The sequence below is a fragment of the Chiloscyllium plagiosum genome, chromosome 3 (genome assembly GCF_004010195.1).
Source record: "Chiloscyllium plagiosum isolate BGI_BamShark_2017 chromosome 3, ASM401019v2, whole genome shotgun sequence".
NCBI classification, from domain to species: domain Eukaryota; kingdom Metazoa; phylum Chordata; class Chondrichthyes; order Orectolobiformes; family Hemiscylliidae; genus Chiloscyllium; species Chiloscyllium plagiosum.
In genome coordinates this window covers 33,881,519-33,907,561 of record NC_057712.1, presented here as the reverse complement: position 1 = coordinate 33,907,561, position 26,043 = coordinate 33,881,519, and the positions used below count along the sequence as shown (strand labels likewise).

General features: G+C 40.5%; 1 protein-coding gene across 7 annotated transcripts in view; it reads left to right on the top strand.

Annotated features, from left to right (window-relative positions):
- Window positions 1-26,043, top strand: part of LOC122542073 (muscular LMNA-interacting protein) — a 174,637-nt gene that overhangs the window by 69,366 nt on the left and 79,228 nt on the right. For all 7 annotated transcript variants that reach the window (XM_043679432.1, XM_043679424.1, XM_043679442.1 and 4 more), the window contains 2 exons: window positions 8,738-10,525; window positions 11,874-11,942. In XM_043679432.1, coding sequence (XP_043535367.1) covers window positions 8,738-10,525; window positions 11,874-11,942 — 1,857 coding nt within the window. The remainder of the gene's footprint in view (window positions 1-8,737; window positions 10,526-11,873; window positions 11,943-26,043) is intronic.

Below are 26,043 nucleotides of genomic sequence, written 5' to 3'. Positions count from 1 at the left end.
GAACTGACAGCTCCATGCTAGTGAGATGATGTGAGAGGGTGAACCCCTCCAAAATGATATAAAAGTCAACACTCTACGTTTTAACTAAAAGTAAAGTTTTCGAAGTTTGGTATTTACAAGAGTATATGATGACCCAACTCTTTTGGTCTCTGGATAATTGGACTTGATATAGACCAGAAGAAAACATAGAACTGACTCTACAGAATATATCCAGGAACTTTAAATGTTTTTGTGGAGACAGACAACCCACAAACCAACACAATTGTAACCCTACTCTCACCAACATCCTCTCGAGGATATTTAGAGTTGGACAACAAATGCTTCCATTGCCAATGACGCCCACATCCCATGAATGAATCAAAATGAGATTGCATATTTGTTCAATAAAACAATTATTCAGTTCTATGATGGTCTTACAATGAACGGTGGGTCCATATTCTCTAGAATTTTGGTAAATGAGAGGTGAACATACAAAGTAATAAAAGGGCCTTGACAATATTGATACTTAGAGGTTGTTTCCCTGAGGAGTTGAGAATTCTGGCACAGTCTCACAATACAGGATTGATCAATTAGGACTGAGATGAAGACAACATTTTGTTTGCTCGGAGTTGTCCATCTTTGCAGATACTTCAATTGGTGTGGATATTCCAACACATAGCCTGATTATATTCCAGGTTAAGATGGAGAGATTATTATTGTCTCTGAAAATCGAGGGGAGTGAGCAGAAAAGCGGATTTGAAGTTGAAGATCTGTAGTACTGATAGTACTGAATGGCAGACTCATGATCTACTCTTCCTATTTCTTATGTTCTGAACTGGTATTTTTCTTTGCCCACCATGTATAGAAGTAATAACATCATGAACAGCATATATTCTATGCTAAATTGAAAGAAGTACAAGTAAATCACTGTTCCACTTGGAAACAAGGTTTGGGCCTTGAGCAGTGGTCAGGGAGGAAGTACAAGGACAGGTATTGCATCTCCTAATCTTGCACGGGAAGATATTCTGAGAAGACTATTGCAGGTGACTGAAGAATGAATTAGAAAGACACTTGTCTTTGGATTGCTGATTTAGAGATGAGAGGGTTAGATATGTTTGGTGATAACACAGGACTATCTGTCAAATATGGAGGACAGTTGGCTGGAAGGTAAGGCCAAGGAAGCTCTGTGGTCTGGGAAAGAGAGAAAAGTCTTGGACTATATAGCTAGGAAATAAAATGGACTTAATTGAGCACAAATTCTAAATCAATGTGTAGGATAAATCTTGGTTGAGGTAATAGGAAGGTGTTTCAGAAGCATTACAAATAAAGACGGCATTGTTAGAATGGATGTGATGGAAAACCTGGATAAATGGAACATATATATGATAATGACTTAGGATCTTGGCTGACAACATCTAAAGCCAGTGTTTTGAAATGGTGGCTTATTGTGTTAGCTCATGGTAATGATAGTGAAGGTGAGCAGATTGTGAGGACAGACTCAACCCACTATTAAATTTTTGCTAAGGCCCTCAGCTGTGAAATTAATTTCTAAAACTTCTCCCCATCCCTATTTCTTTCGACTACTCTAGGTTTCTCCAGAAAGGAAAGAATCCAAGTTTTACCAAGGATACAAGTCCAATTAGATATGTTCACTAGTGACTTGGATTGGCATTCCCGTTCTACGGATTGCCTCAAAAAATTCTAAATTATTGACCTTTTGTAAATGAGTATGATTCAAAGAAAGATTTGTATATGGACTTTAAAGATTCTCCATCCCTCCCAATATCTATCTTGCGGATAATTCTTCTGAATTATTATTATCTTTCCTTAGCCTTCAATTGTCCCAATCCAAGTTTATTTTAACAAAAACAAGAAGTGTTGGAGAAGCTCAGCAATATCAGTGGCATCTGAGGAGGGAGAAACAGAGTTAATGTTTCATGCCAAGTATGATTCTTGCTCTGAACTCTGAGTCATATTTGACTCAAAGTGTTGGCTATGTTCCTCTCTCCACAGATGCTGTTGGACCTGTTGAGTTTCTCCAGCAGTTTGTTTTTGTTTTACCTTTCTGGTATCTGCAATTCTGTATTTTACTTTTACTCATTCTGAACAATACCTCTGTGGCTTGTTCTAATTTGATTGGCTTAAAATTAGTTTCTCCCTGGGAAATGCATCAATGCATTGATAGTTTAAAGAAAACTGTCTCACTCTAAGGGGAACATTAACAGTTTCCATGTTGATCAGCTATTTTTATTGTTTGTCGGTGCAAGCTCAATGTACATTTTCATAATTAATGTAATAAGGTATGCCTATAACTTTGCATCACTATGATGCCACGTATACCTGATACAAGATATTATTAACAACAGATCAGGAGGGCACTTTTCTTGAGATCTTTGCTCATCTCTCCCATATGGTCCCAATCTCTCACTGTGGCCAGAATATCATCAATTGCAGTTGTCTTAGAATGTTTTTAGGTAAAGATGCGAAAATCTTCAAGCGAAAACAATCAACAAGTTGATCTCATATGCACATTATTTTCATTAGAATATACAGCCAGAACTGACAGCCAGACTACTGCGACCCCTAGGACTCATAACGGCACGCAAACCAACAGCCACGCTCAGACAACAACTCACCAGAACGAAGGACCCGATACCCAACATGAGCAAAACTAATGTAGTGTACAAAATACCATGCAAGGACTGCACAAAACACTATATAGGACAAACAGGAAAACAGCTAACAATCCGCATACATGAACATCAACTAGCCACGAAACGACACGACCAGCTATCCTTAGTAGCCACACGCAGACAACAAGCAACATGAATTCGACTGGGACAACACTACTATCATAAGGCAAGCCAGACAGAGAACAGCCAGGGAATTCCTAGAGGCATGGCATTCATCCACAAACTCCATCAACAAACACATCGACCTGGACCCAATATACCAACCATTACAGCGGACAGCTGAAAGTGACAACCGGAAGCTGCAGGGACAGACCACTATAAACACCGGAGGAAACATCAAAGAAGCGCTTCGCAGGAGGCTCCCAAGCACTGATGATGTCGCCTAGCCAGGGGACGAAACGTTTGCAACAAAAACTTCCAGCTCGGCGAACAGAACCACAACAACGAGCACCCGAGCTACAAATCTTCACACAAGCTTTGAACATTAGAATATACATTAATATTGAATTGATATATTCCTTTGAATTGTATCCAAGGCAAGTCATTCCGATTCCAATTAGTTGGTGTTTGTTTTCCTATCTCTATCTTCTACCCTAAGTTGCTTTCTCTTGTGTAAATTTACACATCCCATTAATTGCCATCCTATTTCCTTCATGGGCCCTGGAGAATCTTTACTGACCAATGTAATTGTCTCATAATATCTTCCAAACAGAAACCAAGCTTTCCTTTTGATTCTAGGCATTGACATATTTGTTTGATTGTCCTTTATGTTAGATGACTGTTCATTACTTAAGGATAGTCTTCTAATTTAATATATATCATTTATTATTTCAAAATTATCCCAAATTCAAGAAGCAGTATTATTGAGCTGACAGTTTATTTCTTCTCAATCAAAACCTTATTTTTGTGCTTGTGAATCACTTAGATTGCTTTGTTTAGTTTCATTTGAAAATTTGATTGTCCATTTAAAATATCAGATACACTTTCCTTTGAGTGCTTGGAATAGCAATTGGTATTAACTTATTTTATCAAATTTAATTTCAGGAACAATTATGGCCATGTTTTGTAGTTTTAAAAAGGTGTTTTCACATCAGAGACAGAAGTGCTTATAATCTTTATGGAGGTAACTTCTGTATCTCTCATTCTGAAGCCATGGAAAATAATAAATGGTTAAGGTCTGATCTTTTAAAACTAAGTATTGTGAACATAGTATATAGAACCTAGATCAGTACAGCACTGGAATAAGCACCACGTTGGTACTGACAATGATGCTATTCTAATCTGTATTCTATTCTAATCTTCTATTCTCTACCTGTTTGTGTCTGTCTGTCTGAATGCCTCTTAAATTTCTCTATCGTATCTGCTCTTACCACCTCCCCCTCTGTGTAAAACAAAACTCTTTCGTTCCTCGCACATCTTTGAACTTACCCCCTCTCATCTTCAACCTTATGACCCTAGTATTTGACATTTCTACCCTGGGAAAGAGATGTCGACTATCCACCCTCAACGTTTTATATACTTCTATCAGGTCGCCTCTTAGCCTCCGAAGCTCTAGTGAAAGCTATCCAAGTTTGTTCAATCTCTACTTATAGGTAATACAGTCCAATCCAGACAAGATCCTGGTAAACCTCTTCTGTACCCCCTCCGAAGCCTTCATATCCTATTGCGCGGCAACCAGAACTGCACACAGTATCCCAAATGTGGCTTGACCAAAGTCTTACACAGTTGCAATGTGTCTTGCCAAATTTAATCCAAATTGTTACCAAGCTGTGGTTTAATTTTCAAAACTGTAGAATTTATTGCTGTACCATCAATACTCACATGGACATGAACAACATTGTCAGTTGAAGAAAAATTCATTGAAATTCCAATGGATTAACTTGTCCAATTATATCTGTAAAATTAAGAATTTAAAATTCATAATTTACCATACATAACTTTTTTATTGGTAACTGTAAATGTATGTGGTAGATTAAGAAGCTGTCAACAGATTTATTTTCACTTGAAGAGGGCAGTGAACTCCTTGCATACGTGCAATTGCATCATTTCCTTTTACATAAGCTTTTTGAAAGGTCTTACCATTTGAAAAAAAAAACCCATTGACTAAACTTTTTTTTTTCAATCTTTTGATTTTTCTCTTCAATTTTGCCCAAATTTTATTCTTTGAGATTGAAAACAATCAAATCATTACAATATCAACTTTAAAGGAAAGCATTCTTATTGTAATCAGTGAAGGCAGTATTTGGACTTAAGGGGTGAAGAAAACAGTAATATTTGTGTATGTATATTTTGTCTTATGAAGACTGACTCTTGGTATTTTCTATCTTTCCCCTCCTTGTGTATTTTTTGAATGAAAGTGTAAGCAATTTTCAGATTTCTGCTGATGATAAAATCTGGCCACTAGGGAGCAATGTGGGAACATAGTTGTTTTCACAGAGTAGGGAGCGGGGTGCTGATAGAAACCACTTTAGCACTTCTATGTGCTATGACTCCATGGGGGACTGTTTGAAGAACATTGCAAGTATGAATCAGTCCATTGTTGCTGATGCGGTTTGCTTTGAAGCTTCAACCTGTTGTAAGGCTGCATTGTTTGTTTGGGCAAGCATACTTTGATAGTTGCTGTTGTCCGTTGTGGTTAGATGCCATAAACTTGACAAATGTCTCCAACCTAGTTGGGAGACAATACAGGCTTCATGTAACTTCTCTTGACTTTGATCAGAGCCAAGGAGCACAGAGCTTAAATCACTTTATAGTAAAGAGTACAAGCATTTGTAAGAGACCGTATATTTTCTTCTTGAAACTACAGTATAAACTGAAATGAAAGTTGGTCTTCTGTAACTGAAATAGGAGAGTTTTGCAGCTCAAAAATTAAGTGTTGCATTTTGATGATTTGGAGGTGCTGGTGTTGGACTGGGGTGGACAACGTTAAAAATCACACAAGACCAGGTTATACATCAACAGGTTTATTTGGAAGCACTAGCTTTCGGAGTGCTGCTCTTTCATCAGGTGGTTGTGGAATAGAAGATCGTAAGACACAGAATTTATAGCAAAAGTTTACAATTTGATGCAACTGAAATTGAAAAAGAACTGGATTGTTTGTTAAGTCTTTCATCTTTTAGAATGACCATGTTTGTTTCAGTTCTTTCAAATGTAATTCCCAGAACTTTTTAAAAAAGATACATTCTCATACTTGGAAGTACTCAAGGATGACCTCATAAGAACGTGGTACGATGTTCAAATCATCGACCACCAGTTCTGACATGGCACTGCGAGAAACCATAATGACCTTCTCAGGAGACAGACACGAGCTGCAACCTTCAGGGTACCCTTCGTTGACCAGTACATCCCAGAAGCCGAAAAACTACGCCATGTTCTTCGCAGCCTGCAACATGTTATCAATGCGGATGAGCACCTCGCCAAGACCTTCCCCGCGCCTCCACTTCTCACCTTTAAACAACCACCAAACCTCAAACAGATCATTGTTCGTAGCAAACAGCCCTGCTTTCAGGACAACACCATACAATCTTGTTGCAGCAGATGCTGCAAGATGTGTCACAGTGTCGACACAGATACCACCATTACTGTTGGGGACACCACTCACTCACCATGTATGTAGTTGGTACTCATGTGACTTAGCCAACATTGTCAATCTCATATGCTGCAAACAAGGATGCTCTGAGGCATGGTACATTGGCGAGACCAAGCAGAGGCTACGGCAACGAATGAATGGACACCGCACAACAATCAACAGGTAGGACTGTTCCCTCCCAGCTGGAGAAAACTTCAGTGGTCCAGGATATTTGACCTTGGACCTTCAGGTGACCATCCTCCAAGGTGGATTTTGGGACAGGCAACAATGCAAAGTGGATGAGCGGAGGCTGATAGCCATGTTCGGTACCCATAGGGATGGCCTCAACTGGGGCCTTGGGTTCATGTCACACGACAGGTGACCCCATCGTACTCACACGCACAAGTTCTCTCTCATACGCTAGCACATACACTACCACACTCACACCCAGACATGCACCCTTTCTCAGACGTATACCCCATTACACTTACACTCACACACGTGCACATACACACACTCTCTCAGATACTCATTCCCTCCCACGCACACACCCACATTTAAGTTTGTTGAGTGAATTTGTACTTGCAGAATTACATTTTATTTTGCCCAAAAACTGCATAAATCCATGTAAGATTCTGTAAATCTCTTTTTTAGATTAGAATCAGTGTGAACATTGGGGCTCAGACAGGGCACCTCACACCTTCAGTGCATTATCTGAGCTGACGTGGCACCTTTTGTTAAAGTTCACTTGAGAATGTAACTTTTACAAAGAAGTTCTGGGATTTACATATGAAAGAACTTAAACGAACATGGTCATTCTAAAAGATGAGACTTAACAAGAAATCCAAGTCTTTTTCAATATATAATTTCAGTTGCGTCACACTGTAAACATTTCGCTATAAATTCTGTGTTTTACAATCTTATACTCCACAGCCACCTGATGAAGGAGCAGTGTTCCGAAAGCTAGTGCTTCCAAATAAACCTGTTGGACTATAACTTGGTGTTGTGATTTTTAACTTTGCATATTGATGAGCTGTGAGATACAATGCTACTTTTAGAATCTGTGAGAGGTGAATTCGAGACGGAACAGCATTGAGAGTCTTTTAAATTGAGAAAATTCTGCTTGACACCAGCCTTCTGGTTGAGCTGCAGTGTGTTAAGAAGCTGAGAGTACCATGGAAATATTTTTCCATCCAGAGTATATGTGCTAAGCATTTTTCTATCTTGACCATGATTGTGTGTAAATGGATTTGTGGGTTTTGAAGGAGTATAGTCTAAGTAGCATTATGGTAGATCAGAAATCCCTTTTCTTGCTAAATTAAATGTTTTATAATAAATATTTAATTTTCTGTTACAAAACATGATGTAAATTACATTTGTCCTGAGTAGCAGTCAGTCAGACACACTGATCGTTTTGATGGTCTCACTGGGATTTTATACATTTGGTGATAGATTGTGGAGCAGTGAGACACTCTTCCCAACTGCAGTCGTGGGACATTGCTAATTAGAATTGTCAAACTGACCTGAGAAGACTTCAATTTCTTCAAAAATAATACTGTCAAATGGGTACTTGACATGAGTGGCTATCATTAACGTTTGTGTTGGAGAAAAGAAAATGCTGAAGGGAATTGTTTTGTGATTAATATTTATGGGGCAAATAAGGAGCACATTGAGTGAATTGACAGATTTAATTAGTTTTATGGTCAGAAATGGATAATTACAAAGTGATTATTGCTTGTTGGTGTCAAAGTAATATTGATTATATGCTTAAAACAGTGCTGAATTTCTATATTTTACCTGAAACAACACAATAACAATTGACGTGTGTTTAACTGAAATGAACATTTTTTTGAACATAATTCTACCAGGCTGTCATCTTACTACGCAGTGTATTTGGAACTGTTAATCTCTATTTTAAGTTGGTACACCTAAACAAAAATGCACAGATGAGAAATCCAAATGACTGACTTGATGTGAGGGTCCAGGGAATCCATATTTAAACTCTACTAAAGCAGTTTGCAACATTGAATTTGGTTTAAAAACAAATTTGGAAATGAGATTTTAGTAAGAGTAAACATAATCTTGAAGCTGTCAGAATGTCATGAAAAACCAACTAGTTCACTAATGCCCTTTAAGGAAGGAACACTACTCTGCCCTCTGTATAACACCAGTCTGGCTGCACTCTGATACCTAAGTGCTCTCTAAAGTGCTGTATCATGCCCCTTATTTGTGAAGGTCAGTGTTAAATGGGTCAAAATATCCCCTATCACTTTCTCAGCATAACTAAGAATGTGCAATAAATGCAGTCATGCCACAGATCACAACTTGAGAATTAATGAAATAAAATCAAATAACAAGAAGGAGTAATGGCTAAAACAAATGTAAAAAGAAAATCTCAGCTACAAATGACCTGATAATCCACAGTATATGTTGTTAATCTTTCATTACCACATTGGATCTTTTACTTACTTCCTCCTTTTATTTTTACCTTTTACAGTCAAGCACTTCCTCTTGTACACCTGATAACGTCATTACTCAACCATTAACCTCCACAACTGAGAATGGTGATTCCTCTGCAGCTGATACGCGACGTATTTGCAGTTCAACTTTGTTAAATAAATCTTCGTTCTGTTTTCCCACCAACTCAAATTTAGAAAAGAAATCTTCGAGTTTCCCTCGGTCCACTGTTTTCACTTCCTTGGAAACCTCCTTTATATCTTCGAACTCTTTGCCGTCAGCCCTTAATACCACCTCCCTTTTCCCATTCAGCGCTTCCTTTATGAAGTCTAAAACCATTTCACCTTCCTATCCCCCATTCCCATTACACTTTCTGAGCTGTAGTGATTTGCAGTCTTCTCCAACCTGGTCCTCCTCAACTTTGCCTTCTTCACAATCCACCATATGCTCTTCAACTCACGTGCAGTCATCACTTCATTCTTCAAGCCAGAATACACATTCTTCCAATACTTGGGGAGTTTCATGCCATTCACCTAGAATTCTTCATTCTTCCAGTCAAGCTTCAACACACGTGACTGCAGCAAAATCCACAGTAGTACCATCTCCTCCAACTCAGTTGTCATTATTGACTTCAATTCTAAGGTCTGGAAAGCGGCCTTCTGTGTCACCCAACTCCTCGGAACAATCAAAACCAGTTTCTTCCACAACATCCTTGATTGCCATTGGTTCACAATCACCTAGCAAATTTCCAGTTTCTACTACTCTACAAGTATCATCTTCCTGTCCAAAAGCTAAAACAATTTCCCCCACTCCTCTGACGCCTCTGCCATATTCTTCTGGAAAACTTGCAGGAGTTTCTTCGATCTCCTCAAGATCCTTAACCACTCTTTCATCCCCAGAGTCTGGAAAAAATACTCTTCATTGCTCATTTACATCTTTATCTCAGAAACATGGCAACACTTCCACGGAGTCAACGGAAACTTTACCCAGCTTCTCATCCATAAAACATCATGCTAATTACTCAAGGCTGAGCAATTCTACACCCACAATGATATCATTGTCACATGCTACAAAGCCCCCTACCTTACCCCATTGTCCCTTCCCAAGACATGGACTACTTCCTCCCAGCACAGGACAATTTACTTCATATCGTTTTTCACCAAACAGTTCATTCTCCCCAGCGCAAAAGATAGAGCCTCCTTTATCAGATCTTTCCTTACCCTCTGAAGGATCCAGTAAAATTTCCCCCACGCCTCATTATTCAAGCTTCAATTACTATCCTGGAGAAATTGACACTCTGTCTCTTGTTCCAAAGGTTTCTTCCCTTTCTCCTACTGCAAGACCCTACAATATTTCTTGTCTATCAGAACAGTCTGTTCCATCTTCCACAGCCTCCATGTCGTCTTCATCCACTCAAATTAACTCCTCACCACAGTCTGGTTCCCTCACTCCTACTCCATTGAATGTAAATTCTGTTTTGTCTACACCAAGATCGATTTCTGTTTCTTCTACCCAAAATGAAATTGTGCCTCACTCTTCATCATTAGGATTGAGCTCCCATTCCCATATTCCAAATTATTCTTTCTCTCAAAGACCGTCTAGCCCAGGACAGTTATCGTTCCACCTTTCTCCTTTCTCTAGATCCAATGCTAATGTTATCAATTCAGCTCACCCTACAGCACAGCTCTCTAACCCACGACTTGAAATAACAACATCTAGTTCAGCCCAATCCCCTCCTCCACCATCACATTTCTCAAAGCCTGGTACAAAGTCTCCAGCACAATCTTTATCCTATTCTACTGAGATCGAGCCAAAGAAACCACAAAAGGTATTTTATATCTCCTTCTTTTGCATGTTCTAGATAATGGTGAATGCTCATCACTTGGAATGACCATTTGATACTTTGGCTTTGCTAATTGAAGTAACCTGCATGAATCTATTTATGTGACGAATCTACCTCTTCTTCTTAGCATTATTCATTGTTTTTGATTTTGCTAGAACTGCTATCTCGGTTTTGAGACATCTTGATCAATTCTTTATTGTGTTAAATGCAGATTTCTGAGGTTCAAAGTGCTTAATGGCAATCTGTTATAAAATAAGCATTTCAGCTCTTTTAGCATAAATGCAAAACCTTAGGTGAGGTTCTTAAAAATTGCTTTGAAAATGTTAAAATTATTTCTCTTAACTTTTTTTTACAGCAACTTAAATGCACTACCATGGACAAGTTTTACTTTATGCTCCTCCTTTGGAGTATTTAGCTTTACTCAAGAATTATTGGAGAATTTAGATAATGCAAGACAATAATTCATAATGTGTTAAATGATGAAATTATTTCTTATATTTATACCTGTACATACATTTTCCCATCGAGTTGCTAGTCCCAATGAGGTAGTCTTCCTGCACAGAGGTCACTCTGTTTAGGGCAAATTACAGATCTCCCAGGAGCAGGTTTTGTTTTTGCAAACCCTCCAACATAGTGTGTGACCTGGTAGAAAGATAACTAAGATGCACAGGAGAAACAATATACTTGTGGACTTTTTCCAACAAAATCTTTTTAATAACTGAAATAATCAAGTTGTAATAAACAGCTTTGTTAGAATTCCATTCTGTCAAGACTTCATACCGAATTCATATACTGATTAAATTGAACAGTATATACTAAAACATATTTTTCTTTTTTATTATTTAGAGTTCGTATATTTGGTGGACAATGAGATTGCAATAAAAGTTTAATAAGAGATTTTTTTGTAAATAAAATGTTCTTCACAATAGGATGTTGTGTTTGAGATTTCTGGGTAGATCTGGTTTGCCTGTTAACCCTTAAACTCTGCTTCAGTTTATTGCAAACTTTGACTGTTTTTATTAAATATACTGCAAAGTAAATCTGCAGAACAACATCACTCCTTGCATCTTTAGGATACTGCCCATTTTAACCATTGAAATACTGCATTTCAAATTGAAATCAATGTTAATGACCATTAAGATGAATTTTTTGCAGGATTACAAAAGATAGTTATTATCACATGTAGAAGCCCTTTTATTTAAATTCTCTTCAAATTATAATCTTAGTATATCATCTATATTCAGTAATAAAACTTTTTTTACTGCTAATTTTATTGCATTGCTCACTTTCCCTGCTTGTTCACTTTTTGATTATTTCCTCACTTCTTCTGCAGTACAAGATCAAGTCAAGTTATAAGGCTTTTGCAGCAATACCAACAAACACACTGCTTTTGGAGCAGAAGGTTAGTGTCAGCCATAGGAAATTTTGCATTAACAGTCCTGATTTCCTCTTTATACAAGTGAACATTCTATAGACATTTACATTTCAGTATTAAATCAATTAAAGGTTAATATTGCTGGTAATGATTTAGGAGGATTGAGCTGCAAGTGAAAGATCTTTAAACCATCATCATATTTAACAATATTTCATATGTTGCTGTATGTTAAATGCTTGCTGTGAGGCGAATACCTTGCCAATACTTTGTTCTGCAGTATGCTGCATTTTGCAATGAATTCTTATTTTTGTCATGGTACAATCCTGAAGCATAGTACTTTCAGTAAAAGACCTGTCAAAGTCGATGTCAATTCTTGCCTTGAAGAATCCTAAACTGCAATCTGAGTTATATGTCTTAATTCAGACACTGCTGGCCTGAACTTTTGGTGTTGAATCTTAAGTGGCTCAGAATCATAGATGTGAATCTTAAAAAAAAGCAGAAGCTGTGCACAGTTTTGCCTCTCCATAGGGTGACAGCATGAATTCAACTGCAATGAAAATACATACATAATCTGAAATTGCAGTGGTACATAATTATTTCACACTTTTACAGTTTCAAGTTTAGTCACTATTCAATCATTTTTATTTCAGTAAAGCAAAACCTCAAGTGTAGCTTGCAACACTGGCATGTTTGGTAATTACTGATACGAATGCTGAAGGCAGGAAGTTTATTTTCTGGAGGAGTTGTGAATCAAAAAAATCTCTGGAAATTGTTTGGCACTGCGCCTTGGCTCAGTAGTAGCACTCTCACCTTTGAGTCAGAATGTTATGGGTTCAAGCTCCATTCCAACAACTTAAATGCAAAATCTAGCCTGGCACTCCAGGGCAATGCTGAGGAAGTACTGGCCTGTCAGAGGTGCTGATATTCAGCGGAAAAGTCTACTTGTCCTCTCAACTGAACAACATAAATGATCCGATGGCAATAGTACGAGTAGAAAATGAGAGCTTTTCTATGTTGTTTCCAATAATTATCCCTCAACGACATCTAAAAACAGATTACTTGATTGACTTTGACCTGGCCCATTATTGTTTGAGGGAGCTTCATCTGCATAAATTGGCTCGTGTACTGACATCATGACGGTGACTGCACTTCAAATGTAATTAATTAGTTCGCATGCATGAGATATAATAGGGTTGTGAAAAAGCAAAGAATATATAAATCCATGACTTATTTCTTCTTTCTTAATTTGGTTTAATTTCTGGAATGGTGAAGGCTACTATTATGCTTAGATCAAACCACTTGCCCCTTTAACACTGAAGAATATTCTCCCTAATGCAATAAAAATGCTGCTACCACCATTCTTTGAAAAAAACCTTTCTTTCTATGAAAAACAAACAAGTTACCCACTAACCTAACTTGGGAAAGCAACCTTTCTAATCATCCCCTTTCTGTGTGGCTGCAGTGTGAGCTATCTATATTGTTTTGCAGGAAATCACTGAGCTCTCTTTCGCGGCTTTTTCCAAACCTGTGATGTCCACCACTTAAAAGGACAAGCCCACAGTTTAAAGGGGATATCACGTACACTATCTCCTCAAAAAAGGTTTCTGTATGGGATAAAAGAACAGTAGCATCTAGACATGCAGAAATGCAGATCACTAAATGTTTTGAGAAGATTTGTAGCTCAGGTTGAGGTTCTGGATGTAGGTTTGCTTGCTGAGCTGGAAGGTTTGTTTCAGCTTCCAGTTTAGCGAGCAACCCTACATCCAGATCACTAAATATCTTGAATCAGTTTATGAAGACAGTTAAAAGTAAATCAGCAATGAATCTAATGCTAATGATGCCATTAAAATGCAAGAGAAGTTATGTTAAACCTATTCGGACCTGTGGTAAGATTGGTAAGCTATAAATTGTCTGGTGTCCATCTTGTGAAAAAGGATATAGAAACACTGAAAAAGGTTCATGAAGATTTCCAAGGATATCTGAGCTGAGAGGGAAAGATCGTACAGATTGAACTTTCCTCTGTTCCAAAAAGTTTTTGCAGGAAAGTAGATTTCTTTGTAGGTTCTGTTTGACTCATGATGTTACTCCACTTGAAGTGTGAGAAATGAACGAAAAAAAAATTGTTATTCTCTAATGATACCAATTGCTGGAGCTTCTAGATGAACTTGTAAGGAGCATACCATCCTCCTGCCCATTTGGGCTCTGTGCCTCAGAAGCAACCAATGTAATCACTCTACTATGGAGGGAGTGAATGCTGATGGTGTTGGTAAAGGTGATAATCAAGCTAGCTGTTTTTCTTTTCTTGATTGCTGTCAAGTTTCTTGCATGCTGTTGGAGTTGCACTCATGTATCATGCTTCTGACTTGAGACAAGGTTGTGGCGTTGTGGTAATAATGCTGGATTAGCACTCAGTATTTAAGATGGATGTCCAGAAGGTACTCACTGTGATTCTAAATATAAGACTGTTATCAAAAATAAGAGTTCAGAAATTTGGAGACAATACTTTGATGTGGGTAAAATATTGGTTTGATATAGGAAGCAGAGAGTAGAGATAGCAGACGTGATAAGATTGGAAAGATACAACTAGCATTGTCTTTTGATGATTTAAAGCCTTAAATTCTAATTTTTTTCTATCATAAATTAGATAATGGAGTAGATGTCATCAGGTTAGACATTATAATGGATTATATATGGGTTACGAAGTTGATAAATTGAGTGAGCAAAATTGTAGCAGTGAGAAAGAATAATCAGCCACTCTACTATTAAGACATCTGTATTGGAGTGTTTTCTGAATGCTGAGAACAGCAAAGTGTAAAAATCAGTAAAAGCTGTACTTAAAAGTAAGGGCACTGGGAGATGAAGGGGTGGAACTCTAAATGGGTCCTAACCAGAACTCTGTACAGAATGGCATCATAGCAGAGTACCAAGTTCTGGTTAGGACCCATTTAGAGTTCCAAGTACACTAATGGCCACTTAAAATAGACTGTGCCTCTGAGAACATCTTATCCTCGCAAATCACCTTTTCTTTTCTCGACTCTAACCATGAACTCCATTACCTGGCCACCTGATCCATCCCCTCTCCTTGGTCATTGTCTGAAGCTTAGCTATTCTGTTCATAATGCTTTAATGATACTTTTGGCCACGCCTCTGGTCCCATTTCCCTTAAATCTCTTACTTTAGCTGTTATAAAATTCTCATACCTTGGCCCATCTACTGGTAAAACTCTGATCTATGCATTTGTCATTTTTAGACCCATCTCTTCCATTGCTTTCTGGGTCATCCTCCCATTGTTCACTTTTGATAAACTTGAACTTTTGGTAAACCTTCAAATCTTTGCTATCCTTATCTTTTTAGAGTCATAGAGATGTACAGCATGGAAACAGACCCTTCGGTACAACCCATCCATGCCGACCAGATATCCCAACCCAATCTAGTCCCACCTGCCACTACCCAGCCCATGTCCCTCCAAACCCTTCCTATACCCATCCAAATGCCTTTTAAATGTTGCAATTGTACCAGCCTCCACCACATCCTCTGGCAGCTCATTCCATACACGTACCACCCTCTGCGTGAAAAAGTTGCCCCGTAGGTCTTTTTTATATCTTTCCCCACTCACTCTAAACCTATGCCCTCTAGTTCGGGACTCCCCCACCCAAGGGAAAAGACTTTGCCTATTTACCCCTCATAATTTTGTAAACCTCTATAAGGTCACCCCTCAGCCTCCGCCGCTCCAGGGAAAACAGCCCCAGCCTGTTTAGCCTCTCCCATTAGCTCAAATCCTCCAACCCTTTCAAGTTTCACAACATCTTTCTGATAGGAAGGAGACCAGAATTACACGCAATATTCCAACAGTGGCCTAACCAATGTCCTTGTAGCACTCCACTGGTCACAGGCCTCCAGTCTGAAAAACAACCCTCCACCACCACCACCCTCTGTCTTCTACCTTTGAGCCAGTTTTGTATCCAAATGGCTAGTTCTCCCTGTATTCTGTGAGATCTAACCTTGCTAATTAGTCTCCCATGGGGAGCCTTGTCGAACATGACCTCCCAACCCCTGTACTCAATACTCTGACTAATAAAGGAAAGCATACCAAATGCCTTAATCACTATCCTATCTACCTGCAACTCCACTTTCAAGGAACTATGAACCTGCACTCCAAGGTCTCTTTGTTCAGCAAGACTCCCTAGGACCTTACCATTAAGTGTATAAGTCCTGCAAAGATTTGCTTTCCCATAATGCAGCACCTCACATTTATCTGAATTAAACGCCATCTGCCACTTCTCAGCCCACTGGTCCATCTGATCAAGATCCTGTTGTAATCTGAGGTAACCCTCTTCATTGTCCACTACAACTCCAATTTTGGTGTCATCTGCAAACTTACTAACTGTACCTCTTATGCTCGCATCCAAATCATTTATGTAAATGACAAGTTTGTGAGACATGATTTCCCACTCTCAAAGCCATGTTGACTATCCCTAATCAGTCCTTGCCTTTGTTCACTTACCTGTGGCCCAACCCCTCTTTATCCACCTAAACCTCTCCGGACCTGCAAACTTCCAAAAGCTTTACATTCCCCCAACTCTGGGCTCTTGTGCATCCCTAATTTCCTTCAGATTACCGTTGAAACCTTTCATTGACTCAGTTCCAAACTTGCGATCTTGCCCCTTAAATATCTCCTGCATCTTGCCTGTCTCTCGTTCAAGATGCTCCTTAAAATTTGAGGGTTTTTTCTGATAATGCTACTGTGAAGTTCTTTAGGACATTTGACTATGTTAAAGGCACTATAGGCCATTCAGCTATAATGCGTGTTTCGTTAATGCAAATGTAATGTGATTGCCGAATTGGGGACATTGTTTCTCAAGCACAATCTTTTAAAACATGTGTTGGCTGTAACACAATTACATCACCAACACTTTAAGCGCTGAAGATTCTGCTGGAGTGCTGTGGGTTCAGTGCCTCACAGGGACCTGGGTTTGCTTCGAGTCATCAGAGCTAGTGGAAATCATCACTCAAAGGTGTTCAGGAGGCGAGAGGAGGTGAGGAAAACTGTCCCGACTCCAGGAAAGTATACACAACCTGCTCCTGCTGCAGATGATGGGGGTCAATGTCACGGAGGACCTCCAGGAGGTGAAGGGCCAGCAAGCCTCGCTCTTTGCTTCGGAGGCCTCCAAGATAATCTTCCGGTCCAGGGTCTGCTCCGTGGAGCAGGACGAGACGTGCTCACGTTTCTTCTTCCAGAAGGTGCACAAAGAGAGCTCCGTGTTCAGCAGCCTGAAGGAAGATGATGGCTCGGTAACGTTATCTCAGGCTGACGTCATGAGGATCAGCAAATCCTTCTATGCCAGTCTGTACGACTCTAAGCCAACCAACAGCGCAGCCTCCCAGTTGTTCCTGTCCTCTATCACGGAGATCTTAGATGACAGAACACAGGAGAGGCTGGACCAGCCGCTTTCTCTGGATGAGCTGACCAAGGCCATCGAGTCCTGCGAAAAGAATAAAACTCCCGGAAGCGACGGCTAACTGGTCGAGCTCTACTCTGCTCTGTGAGACTTGATTGGCCTGGGCCTGCTGGAGGTGTATGTCAGTATGATTCTGGCAGGTACCATGAGTGAATCCATGAGGAAAGGCATCATCAGCCTCATCTACAAGCGGAAGGGGGAGAGGGAGGAAATCAGAAATTGGAGACCAATCTCACTATTGAATGCGGATTACAAAATCTTGTCAAAGGTCATTGCCAAACGGGTCAGGTCTGCTCTGGGATCGGTGATCCACCATGACCAAACCTGTGCTGTACCGGGCAGGAAGATCGCCGAGAGTCTCACACTCCTCAGAGATACAATCGCCTATGTGCAGGATAGGGGGTTGGACACGTTAGCGCGGATGAAATGATATCAGTCCGAGCCCAGAGTGCGTTTCAACAATCGGTAATGTTTATTGATACAGTAATATCGGCGGAGACCAACCGAGGTCCAAATCTCGGCTGTTCTGCTGTTCCCGCGCGCTGCTACACATTATATACCTTTCTTTGTCAGGATGTGAGGATTTTGAGTATGAATGGGATGATAGTTCCCCATAATCGCTGGAGTAGGTGCAAATGGTGGGTTTCCTGCCATCCCAGGAGAGTTGCAGTGTACACACAATAGGGTGCTAATTGGATTATGTAAACGGGTCAGGTACTATCTGCTTGTCTCTCTCTGTGAGGGTTGGGGGCTCGCATTCCCCTTTGTTCCCTTGGGGTGCTGGTGTGTATTAGTCTATTCGTTCCTGTCTGATGGATGCCTGTCCTTTGTGTCAGGATGGTTCTGTATTGATGAATGCGGGTGTGTTTCAGTCAGTCTCTTGATTTGATTAGGAGATGGGTTTCCATATTAATTAGCTCCGGAGTTTCGGTCTATGAGTCATGGTTAGTGTCTGGCCTAGTGTGGATTTGATCTGTCCTCTGGCTCCCATCTCCCGGTCACGTGGGCGGACCGGCAGCTGCTGAGTTCTGTGGGTTTAAGCTGCGGCTGCCATTTAAAACACAAAATGAATTCCTAGTTTTACCGATGTAGACATAGTCCTGTGGCAAATGCAGGGCGGCTCTGATGCCCGCTTGCAGTCCCCCCTTCGGCAAGGGGTTGGACACGTCCACACCCCCGATGCCGATACCTTGAAAGTCGGTTCCTCGCTTGGTACATTCTGCCGGCCGTCGTGCTGCAGTCATGGGGCCTTTGGTTAGTCCCGGGAGATGGTTACATTAACTCGAGCCCTGTGAGCTCGTGGTGCCTGATCGTCCGCCAGGAGTCTATGGCGTGGAGCATGGTCTTTCTGGCCTTTCATTTCTTGTGCTGACGGCATGAGTGACACGCCACCAGGAGCCAGGCCAGAGCCAACAGTAACTGTATGCCTACAATGGTGTGCGAGATGATTCGGATCCAGGGATGTATGTTTTACATTTAGGCCCCAATTCCACACCCTCTGTGACCAGCCCTGGGATTGCAGAGCTGTCTCTGTGTCCTCCTCTAGGTCCTTTATATGTGATTGTAACTGGTGGTACAGTTTCACTGAGTGTCCTACCCGGGTCCTAAGCACCCGTAAGACCTCGGCCAAATGTGGAATGGGGGCTTGTTCGGGCTCCTGATATTCCCTGAGGGTGTCCCTGAATTTCTCGGTAGTTTGTATGGACTCGGGGTTCCGTCGTCGGACCTCTGAGATGTGAGTTTGCCCAATTGTGACTGGGCGCCTGGGGGTGAAGCAGAACTCGTGCTGGTGAATCGGGCACTGCAGTCCGTTATACCAAAATGAGGTTTCAAGAGTGGAGAATTGATGTTTCGGGCATAAGCCCTTTTTTCAGGAATGAGGAAAGTGTGTCCAGCAGGCTAAGATAAAAGGTAGTGAGGAGGGACTTGGAGGGGCTTTGGAAATGCGATAGGTGGAAGGACCTCCACACACATCATTTATTGCATCCGCTGCACCCGATGTGGCCTCCGCTCTATTGGGGAGACAGGCCGCCTACTTGCTGAACGTTTCAGAGAACACCTCTGGGACACCCGGACCAACCAACCCAACCACCCCGTGGCTCAACACTTCAACTCCCCCTCCCAGTCCACCAAGGACATGCAGGTCCTTGGACTCCTCCGTCGTCAGACCATAGCAACACGATGGTTGGAGGAAGAGTGCCTCATCTTCTGCCTAGGAACCCTCCAACCACAAGGGATGTACTCAGATTTCTCCAGTTTCCTCATTTCCCCTCCCCCCACCTTGTCTCAGTCAAATCCCTCGAACTCAGCACCACCTTCCTAACCTGCAATCTTCTTCCTGAACTCTCCGTCCCCACCTCACTCTGGCCTATCACCCTCACCTTGACCTCCTTCCACCTATCGCATTTCCAACGCCCCTCCCCCAAGTCCCTCCTCCCTACATTTTATCTTAGCCTGCTGGATACACTTTCCTCATTCCTGAAGAAGGGCTTATGCCCGAAACGTCGATTCTCCTGTTCCTTGGATGCTGCCTGACCTGCTGCGCTTTTCCAGCAACACATTTTCAGCTCATGTGCATATGTGACTAGTTTGAACGGGCCTCAGGGGCCAAGGTAAATCGAGGCAAGAGCGAGGCTGTGCTCTTCGGGAACTGGGCCAACCAATCCTTGATCCTGTTCATTGTCAGGACTGACCACCTGCAGATGCTGGGTATTTGGTTCGGAGGGGTTGGGTCATGCGCCAATTCTTGGGAGGAGCGTATCAGGAAAGTGAGGCAGAAACTGGGCAGATGGAAGCTACGGTCGCTCTCCATCGCGGGAAAAAAAACCTGGTCATCAGGTGTGAGGCACTGTCAGTGTTGTTATATGTGGCACAGGTCTGACCTATTCCCAGAACCTGTGCGGTCGCAGTTACCCAGGCCATCTTCCATTTTATATGGAGATCAAAGATGGCCTGGGTCCGAAGGGACTCGGTGTATAAAGATCTGGGCAACGGGGGAAAAAACACACCAAATGCTGCCCTCACCCTGATGGCCACCTTTGTGTGTAGCTGCATCAAGCTGTGTGTGGATCCCCGGTACGTGCACACCAATTGTCACTATGTACTGAGGTTCTACCTGTCCCCAATGTTGCGAAGGATGGCCCTGGCCTTGCTGCCGCAGAACGCTCCAAGTTTCGTTGGACCGTCCGTATCACCTGTCCTCTGTGGAGAAATTTATGAAGAAAAGCATCTTTGACCACCAGTCCATCAGGGAGTGGTCAGTACATAGTGTCCTTGAGACTCTTCGGGAAAAGGAGAGGGCGGATCCTATCAAGTGGCTCCCTGGACAGACTGTCAAAGTCGTTTGGCAGAATGCCTCATTGCCAGAACTTTCCAACAAGCACCAAGACATGACTCTTTGCTGCACCGCATGCTGCCCTCGAAGCGGCTGCAGAGGCGACGAGACTGTCACGCACCACCTTCTGGAATGTGCTGACGCAAAGGAAGTCTGGAGACAAATGCAGTAGTGTTTGTCGAGGTACATCCCAAGCAGCTCCATGACGCAGACTCCGTGCTCTCCGGTCTGTTCCCCAGGACGCACACCAAGATGATCATCAACTGTGCCTGGAGGATCATCAACTCGCTGAAAGACATCTTCTGGTCTGTCCGAAACCAGTTGATCTTCCAGCTGAAGGAGCTGACCCCGACTGAGTGTTGCGGACTGGCACATTCCAAGGTCCAGGACTACGAGTTGAGGGACGCGCTGAAGCTTGGGGCAGCTGCTGCCAAGGCGCGATGGGTAAAGACCACCGTGTTACGTCTGCCTGCCAAAGAAGAACAGGGGGCCCACTCCATAAGTGGGCTCCACTGATGCCTCAGCTAAATATATGAATGTCAAATGTACAGACCTGTGTATACGAATGATTAATTCTGATCTCTGTATGTAAAGAAATGGAATGTATACATATGTATGGCTCCACCAATTGTACAGATCATCAAAATATTTTATGAATAAAGTATATTTTTTGAAATAAAAAAATCTTTATACGCTGTTTCCAAAGTGTGATTTTTCTATAATAGGGGATTACACAAGAATGGAACCATCGCATTATAGAAGATCTACCTGTATATAGGCTAAGTTTTTGTTGTTAAAATATGTGGAAGTCTCTTCCATGTTATGAAAGTATTGCTGCCACTAGGTAATTACCTGATCTGACCAGCAGGGGTAGGTGTGGCATACTAGAAGAATGGAATACATTATCCTTCCTCTTGAGTTTTAAAGTGCTATTTGCATTACCTTGCTTTTCCAATTTTAACAATGTTAAAGAACAATTTTCTGGTATAGTTAATCTAAATGTATTTTTTAAACAAGTTGACGACATTGACATACACTTCAGTTGAAATCAAGCATGAGGTCCATTTTACAGAATAACCTGTAATCTTATTGGGCAGATTGAAATGACCATGTGACTGAAAGCAATTTGATATGCAAGCATTAATTAAAATTAGACGAGGTTGAACTCAGCGCCAAAGTGACCATTTTAATGCTGCAGTAATTGTGAAATTTTTACTGGTTTAATAGTTGACATTTACTGTTGTTAATGCCATAGCAATCTGAATGGTCCATTTAGTTGTAAACTTATAGAGTCATAGAAACCTAGAGGACAGAAGGAGGCTGTTTGGTCTATTATTCTTATACTGGCTCTTTGAAAGCTAAGTTAAGACTAGTTTCATCTCTATGAAACAGCAATCATGCTTTGCCCCGCATCCCTCTTTTTTTTCCCCTATAACCATGTAAACTCCTGAATATATGGGAAAGCCTGCACTCCTGCATTCAAGACCTGGCTCAACTCCTTTTTAAACTTACTATGGAATCCACTTCCACAATCTTTATTAGTTAGCGGGTTCCAAACTGTCTTTTCCACTCTGAATCTTGCCAATGATTTTGAATCTTTCACTACTGGTTAGTTACTTTTATTTTTCCATCTGCTCTATCAAAATGTCTTATTTTGAAAACCATCTTGAGTCAACTGTTAACTGTTCTCTATTTCGTGCAGAACATTCTTAGCTTTTTCAGCATTCCTCATAACCAAGCACTTCCATCCCCCAGTAAACATCCTTTCTATTGCATTTTTAAATCCCTTAAACCTTTGTGGAAAATATGGTACCACAATACTTTATCTGAGGCCTCCTTACTGATTTATGAAGTTCCTTTCAAGAATAGTGTTACATAAATAGCAAATATCCTGCCCCTATGGCAGAATTCCTGTCTCCAGTGATGATTGAAAAGTTATAATGAACTTTAACATTTAGTCCACCTGGATGTATTCCACCTGGAATAGATAGTTTTCAAATATTCAATCATGCTAATCTACTTAGTGTCTTCAGCATGCCATTCATGAATCACATTTACCATTATGAAAAAGTCTATTTATATCTATCACTACTGATTTCCTGATGGCTCAATTTCTACTTCTCTTCTGCAGTGTACAGTTAAAAATCTTTGTGCTCAAGGATCTGATTCTTATTACATCCCTTAAAGGTAGTGTCACTTTTCCCAGTATTCAAAACTGAAAAACTGGTTAATGAATGCCACTGATGTGAAGGATTTCTGAACTGCTTGTCTTTTCCTCCAACTCTTGTTACTTACCCCTCACCACTAATAAGTGTTGGGTGACCATGTTCTGAACTATATATAGCTGAAAATGTGTTGCTGGAAAAGCGCAGCAGGTCAGGCAGCATCCAAGGAGCAGGAGAATCGATGTTTCGGGCATGAGCCCTTTGGGCTCAGCCTGACCTGCTGCACTTTTCCAGCAACACATTTTCAGCTCTGATCTCCAGCATCTGCAGTCCTCACTTTCTCCCTGAACTTATATATATGAGAAAACCCGAACTTCTGGATTCACTCTAGTGACTTCAGCTGCACCTCTAGCTTTGAAAATCAGTATTTAAGCTCAAGCAATTTCCTGATTTTGTGTTTCTTTTAGGAAGCATAAAGTGTACAGTGTGCTTTCATGTAGAAAGTAGTGGATTCCAAAAAGCCTGCTGTAGTAATCCGTTCACTGATCTCTAAATTACTGACACCCTGACCATTTAACCATTTTATTCTCTCATAGGACATGGGCAATGCTGGCTGGCCACCATTTATTGCCAATCCTTGATGCCCTTGAGAAGATGGTGGTGAGCTGTCTTCTTGAGCGTGTGCTGACTATAGAAATACTATTAGAGAGAGAATTTCAGCATTTTGACCCAGTAACATTAAAGTTTAATACATTAAGACAGTACCAAATTATAAGGTTTTAAGAAACTGGCCTCTGAAAGACTAAGCGATATTTAAATAGTAAAAAAAAATTAATTACGTGTGTAAAGCATAATGAAAATTGCCATCTAGTGAGTTTCAATGTTGAAAGAATGAACAATTTAATAAAAACAACCTAAAATTTACTGTTACCCGCGGTGGCACAATGATTAGCACTGCTGCCTCACAACGCCAGAGAGCTGGGTTCAATTCCCGCCTCAGGCAACTGTCTGTGTGGAGTTTGCATATTCTCCCTGTGTCTGCGTGGGTTTCCTCCGGGTGCTCCGGTTTCCTCTCTCAGTCCAAAAATATGCAGGTTAGGTGAATTGGTCATGCTAAATTGCCCATAGTGGTCGGTGATGGGGTAAATGTAGGGGAATGGGTCTGGGTAGGTTGCTCTTTGGAGGGTTGGTGTGGACTTGTTGTGCCGAAGGGCCTGTTTCCACACTAAGTAATCTATCTAATCTAATCTAAGAAATCTATCTGTTACATAACCATGACGTTACCTTTGAATTATTTTGTCAATTTTAAATTTTAAATTCTTTCTCTGACTCCAACCTTTGCACCTTGCACTGTTTCCCCTTAAACTCTCTCCATTCTAACTGATTTTAGAAAATTGCTGCAGTTGTACAATATTTGATAATATTTCTACAGGTAGTAAATTAGTGGAGATTTTCAAAAAATATCCTACGCTTTTTTTATTCAATACCATCTTTCGTACCTGGATATTTCCGTTTCAGTATCTGAATTAATTCATGCTCTTTGTCTCCTTTATTGTTTGTCCTTCTCAATCATTAAATCCCATGGATTAAGATAATAGAGTGTTGATGCCGTTATCCACTAGGGTTTCAGATACCTGGTTACTCACAGTTCAGGGAACATAACGAGCAAGCCATTGTTGAGTTTCAGGATGAAGAAAAAAGGCATAATTTTAACATTCACATTACAAGGTGTTCTGCTGCAACAAAATCTGTGCTATTATTTCAGTTTTGCACCCTGGAAGCTCCATTGTGTGAAATACTTACGGTAGAATTGCAGTTTTATGAAAACTATTTTCGGGCATCCAAAGAACAGAAGGTTGTGCAATGTTTTTCTGGAAGGAATGGGTCAACTGGTGAGAAAACAAAAGCAATGAAGATGATGTCCAGGTGATGGAGGAAGAAAGATCATTAGTTAATACAAGTTGAGCAAAGGTGACATGGTTAATTTTGTCATATTGTAAAACCTGAAAAATTGCTCAAGATGATTATTGAAGGAAGATTAGAGACATGTAGAATAAAAGAGAAAGAGGATGATTAAGCAAAACAACTTGAAATTGATAATGGGAAGCTTCCACATGAAACTAAAAGGAAAGATGCAAGATTGTGAGAGGTTGGAGGCATGGCCTTAGGCAATTAATTTTTTAATACCATTTTGGTTCATTTTTTTCCAGTTAATAGGCTTTTCCCTCTGTGTCTACTTTGTATTATATATTTGCTTTCTTTTTCTCCTTTTTGGTCTTTTCAGTAGTCTGGTGTTCTTTTTGTTAAGCTTGATTTCACTTTTATTCTTCCATTTCCATTTCCATTTAATTTGTTATATTTGTACATTTTTTCAATTTTTAAAACATTGAGTTCTGAATTTTCTGAACAAGTGTTCAACCTTCCATACTTTTAACTCCTGTGGTGTTGGTGTGTTACAGTTTACTTGGAGTCTTGGCTGCTGTGATGATATGTATTTTTATATGCATGCTGTAGTCTGGAGCTATGGATAATGTTGTTGGAGGTTCTGACATTCTTTCCATTTTATGGAATCACTCCCAGTCTTGCTGCTCGTTGTTAGCATGTGCTAGAAGGATTGGCAGTTTGTTTGGTTGGGTTATGAACGCATCTTCCTTGTCCTGGGGTAGAAAGTGAACTCAGAACATTTGGCTTGGACACAGCTATTCTGAACCACAAGACCAAGTTACTTGTAACTCCTTTAAAAGATTTCATTCTGAAAGATTGATGTTTATGTGAAAGAGTGCAAATGGTGCTAATCAAATACTTTGTGAAACATTGAAGTTAACAGGACACCTGGGTTCCTCGGCATTTCTTTGCAATATGATTCGCAGAAGTGAACAATGAAGATTACCATGTTTGTTTGATGTTTAATAATCTTGCTCAACTCTATGTGCTGAGAAACTACAGCTTTCCATTTGCCTCAAAATTCTTTAGAATTTCTTCTAATATGAATTTTAACAGCAACAGTAAGACTGAGTTTAATACCTTCCATTAGTAAACTTAAGATTGTAAAGAAAGAATGAAAAAAAATCACTTAGTCTATCCTTTTGATTAATTCCATGTATTGTAGGTGACCTATTCTACTTTTAGGGAAGAAAGTGTCATTTGTATTCAACCCAAGGATGGGCAAC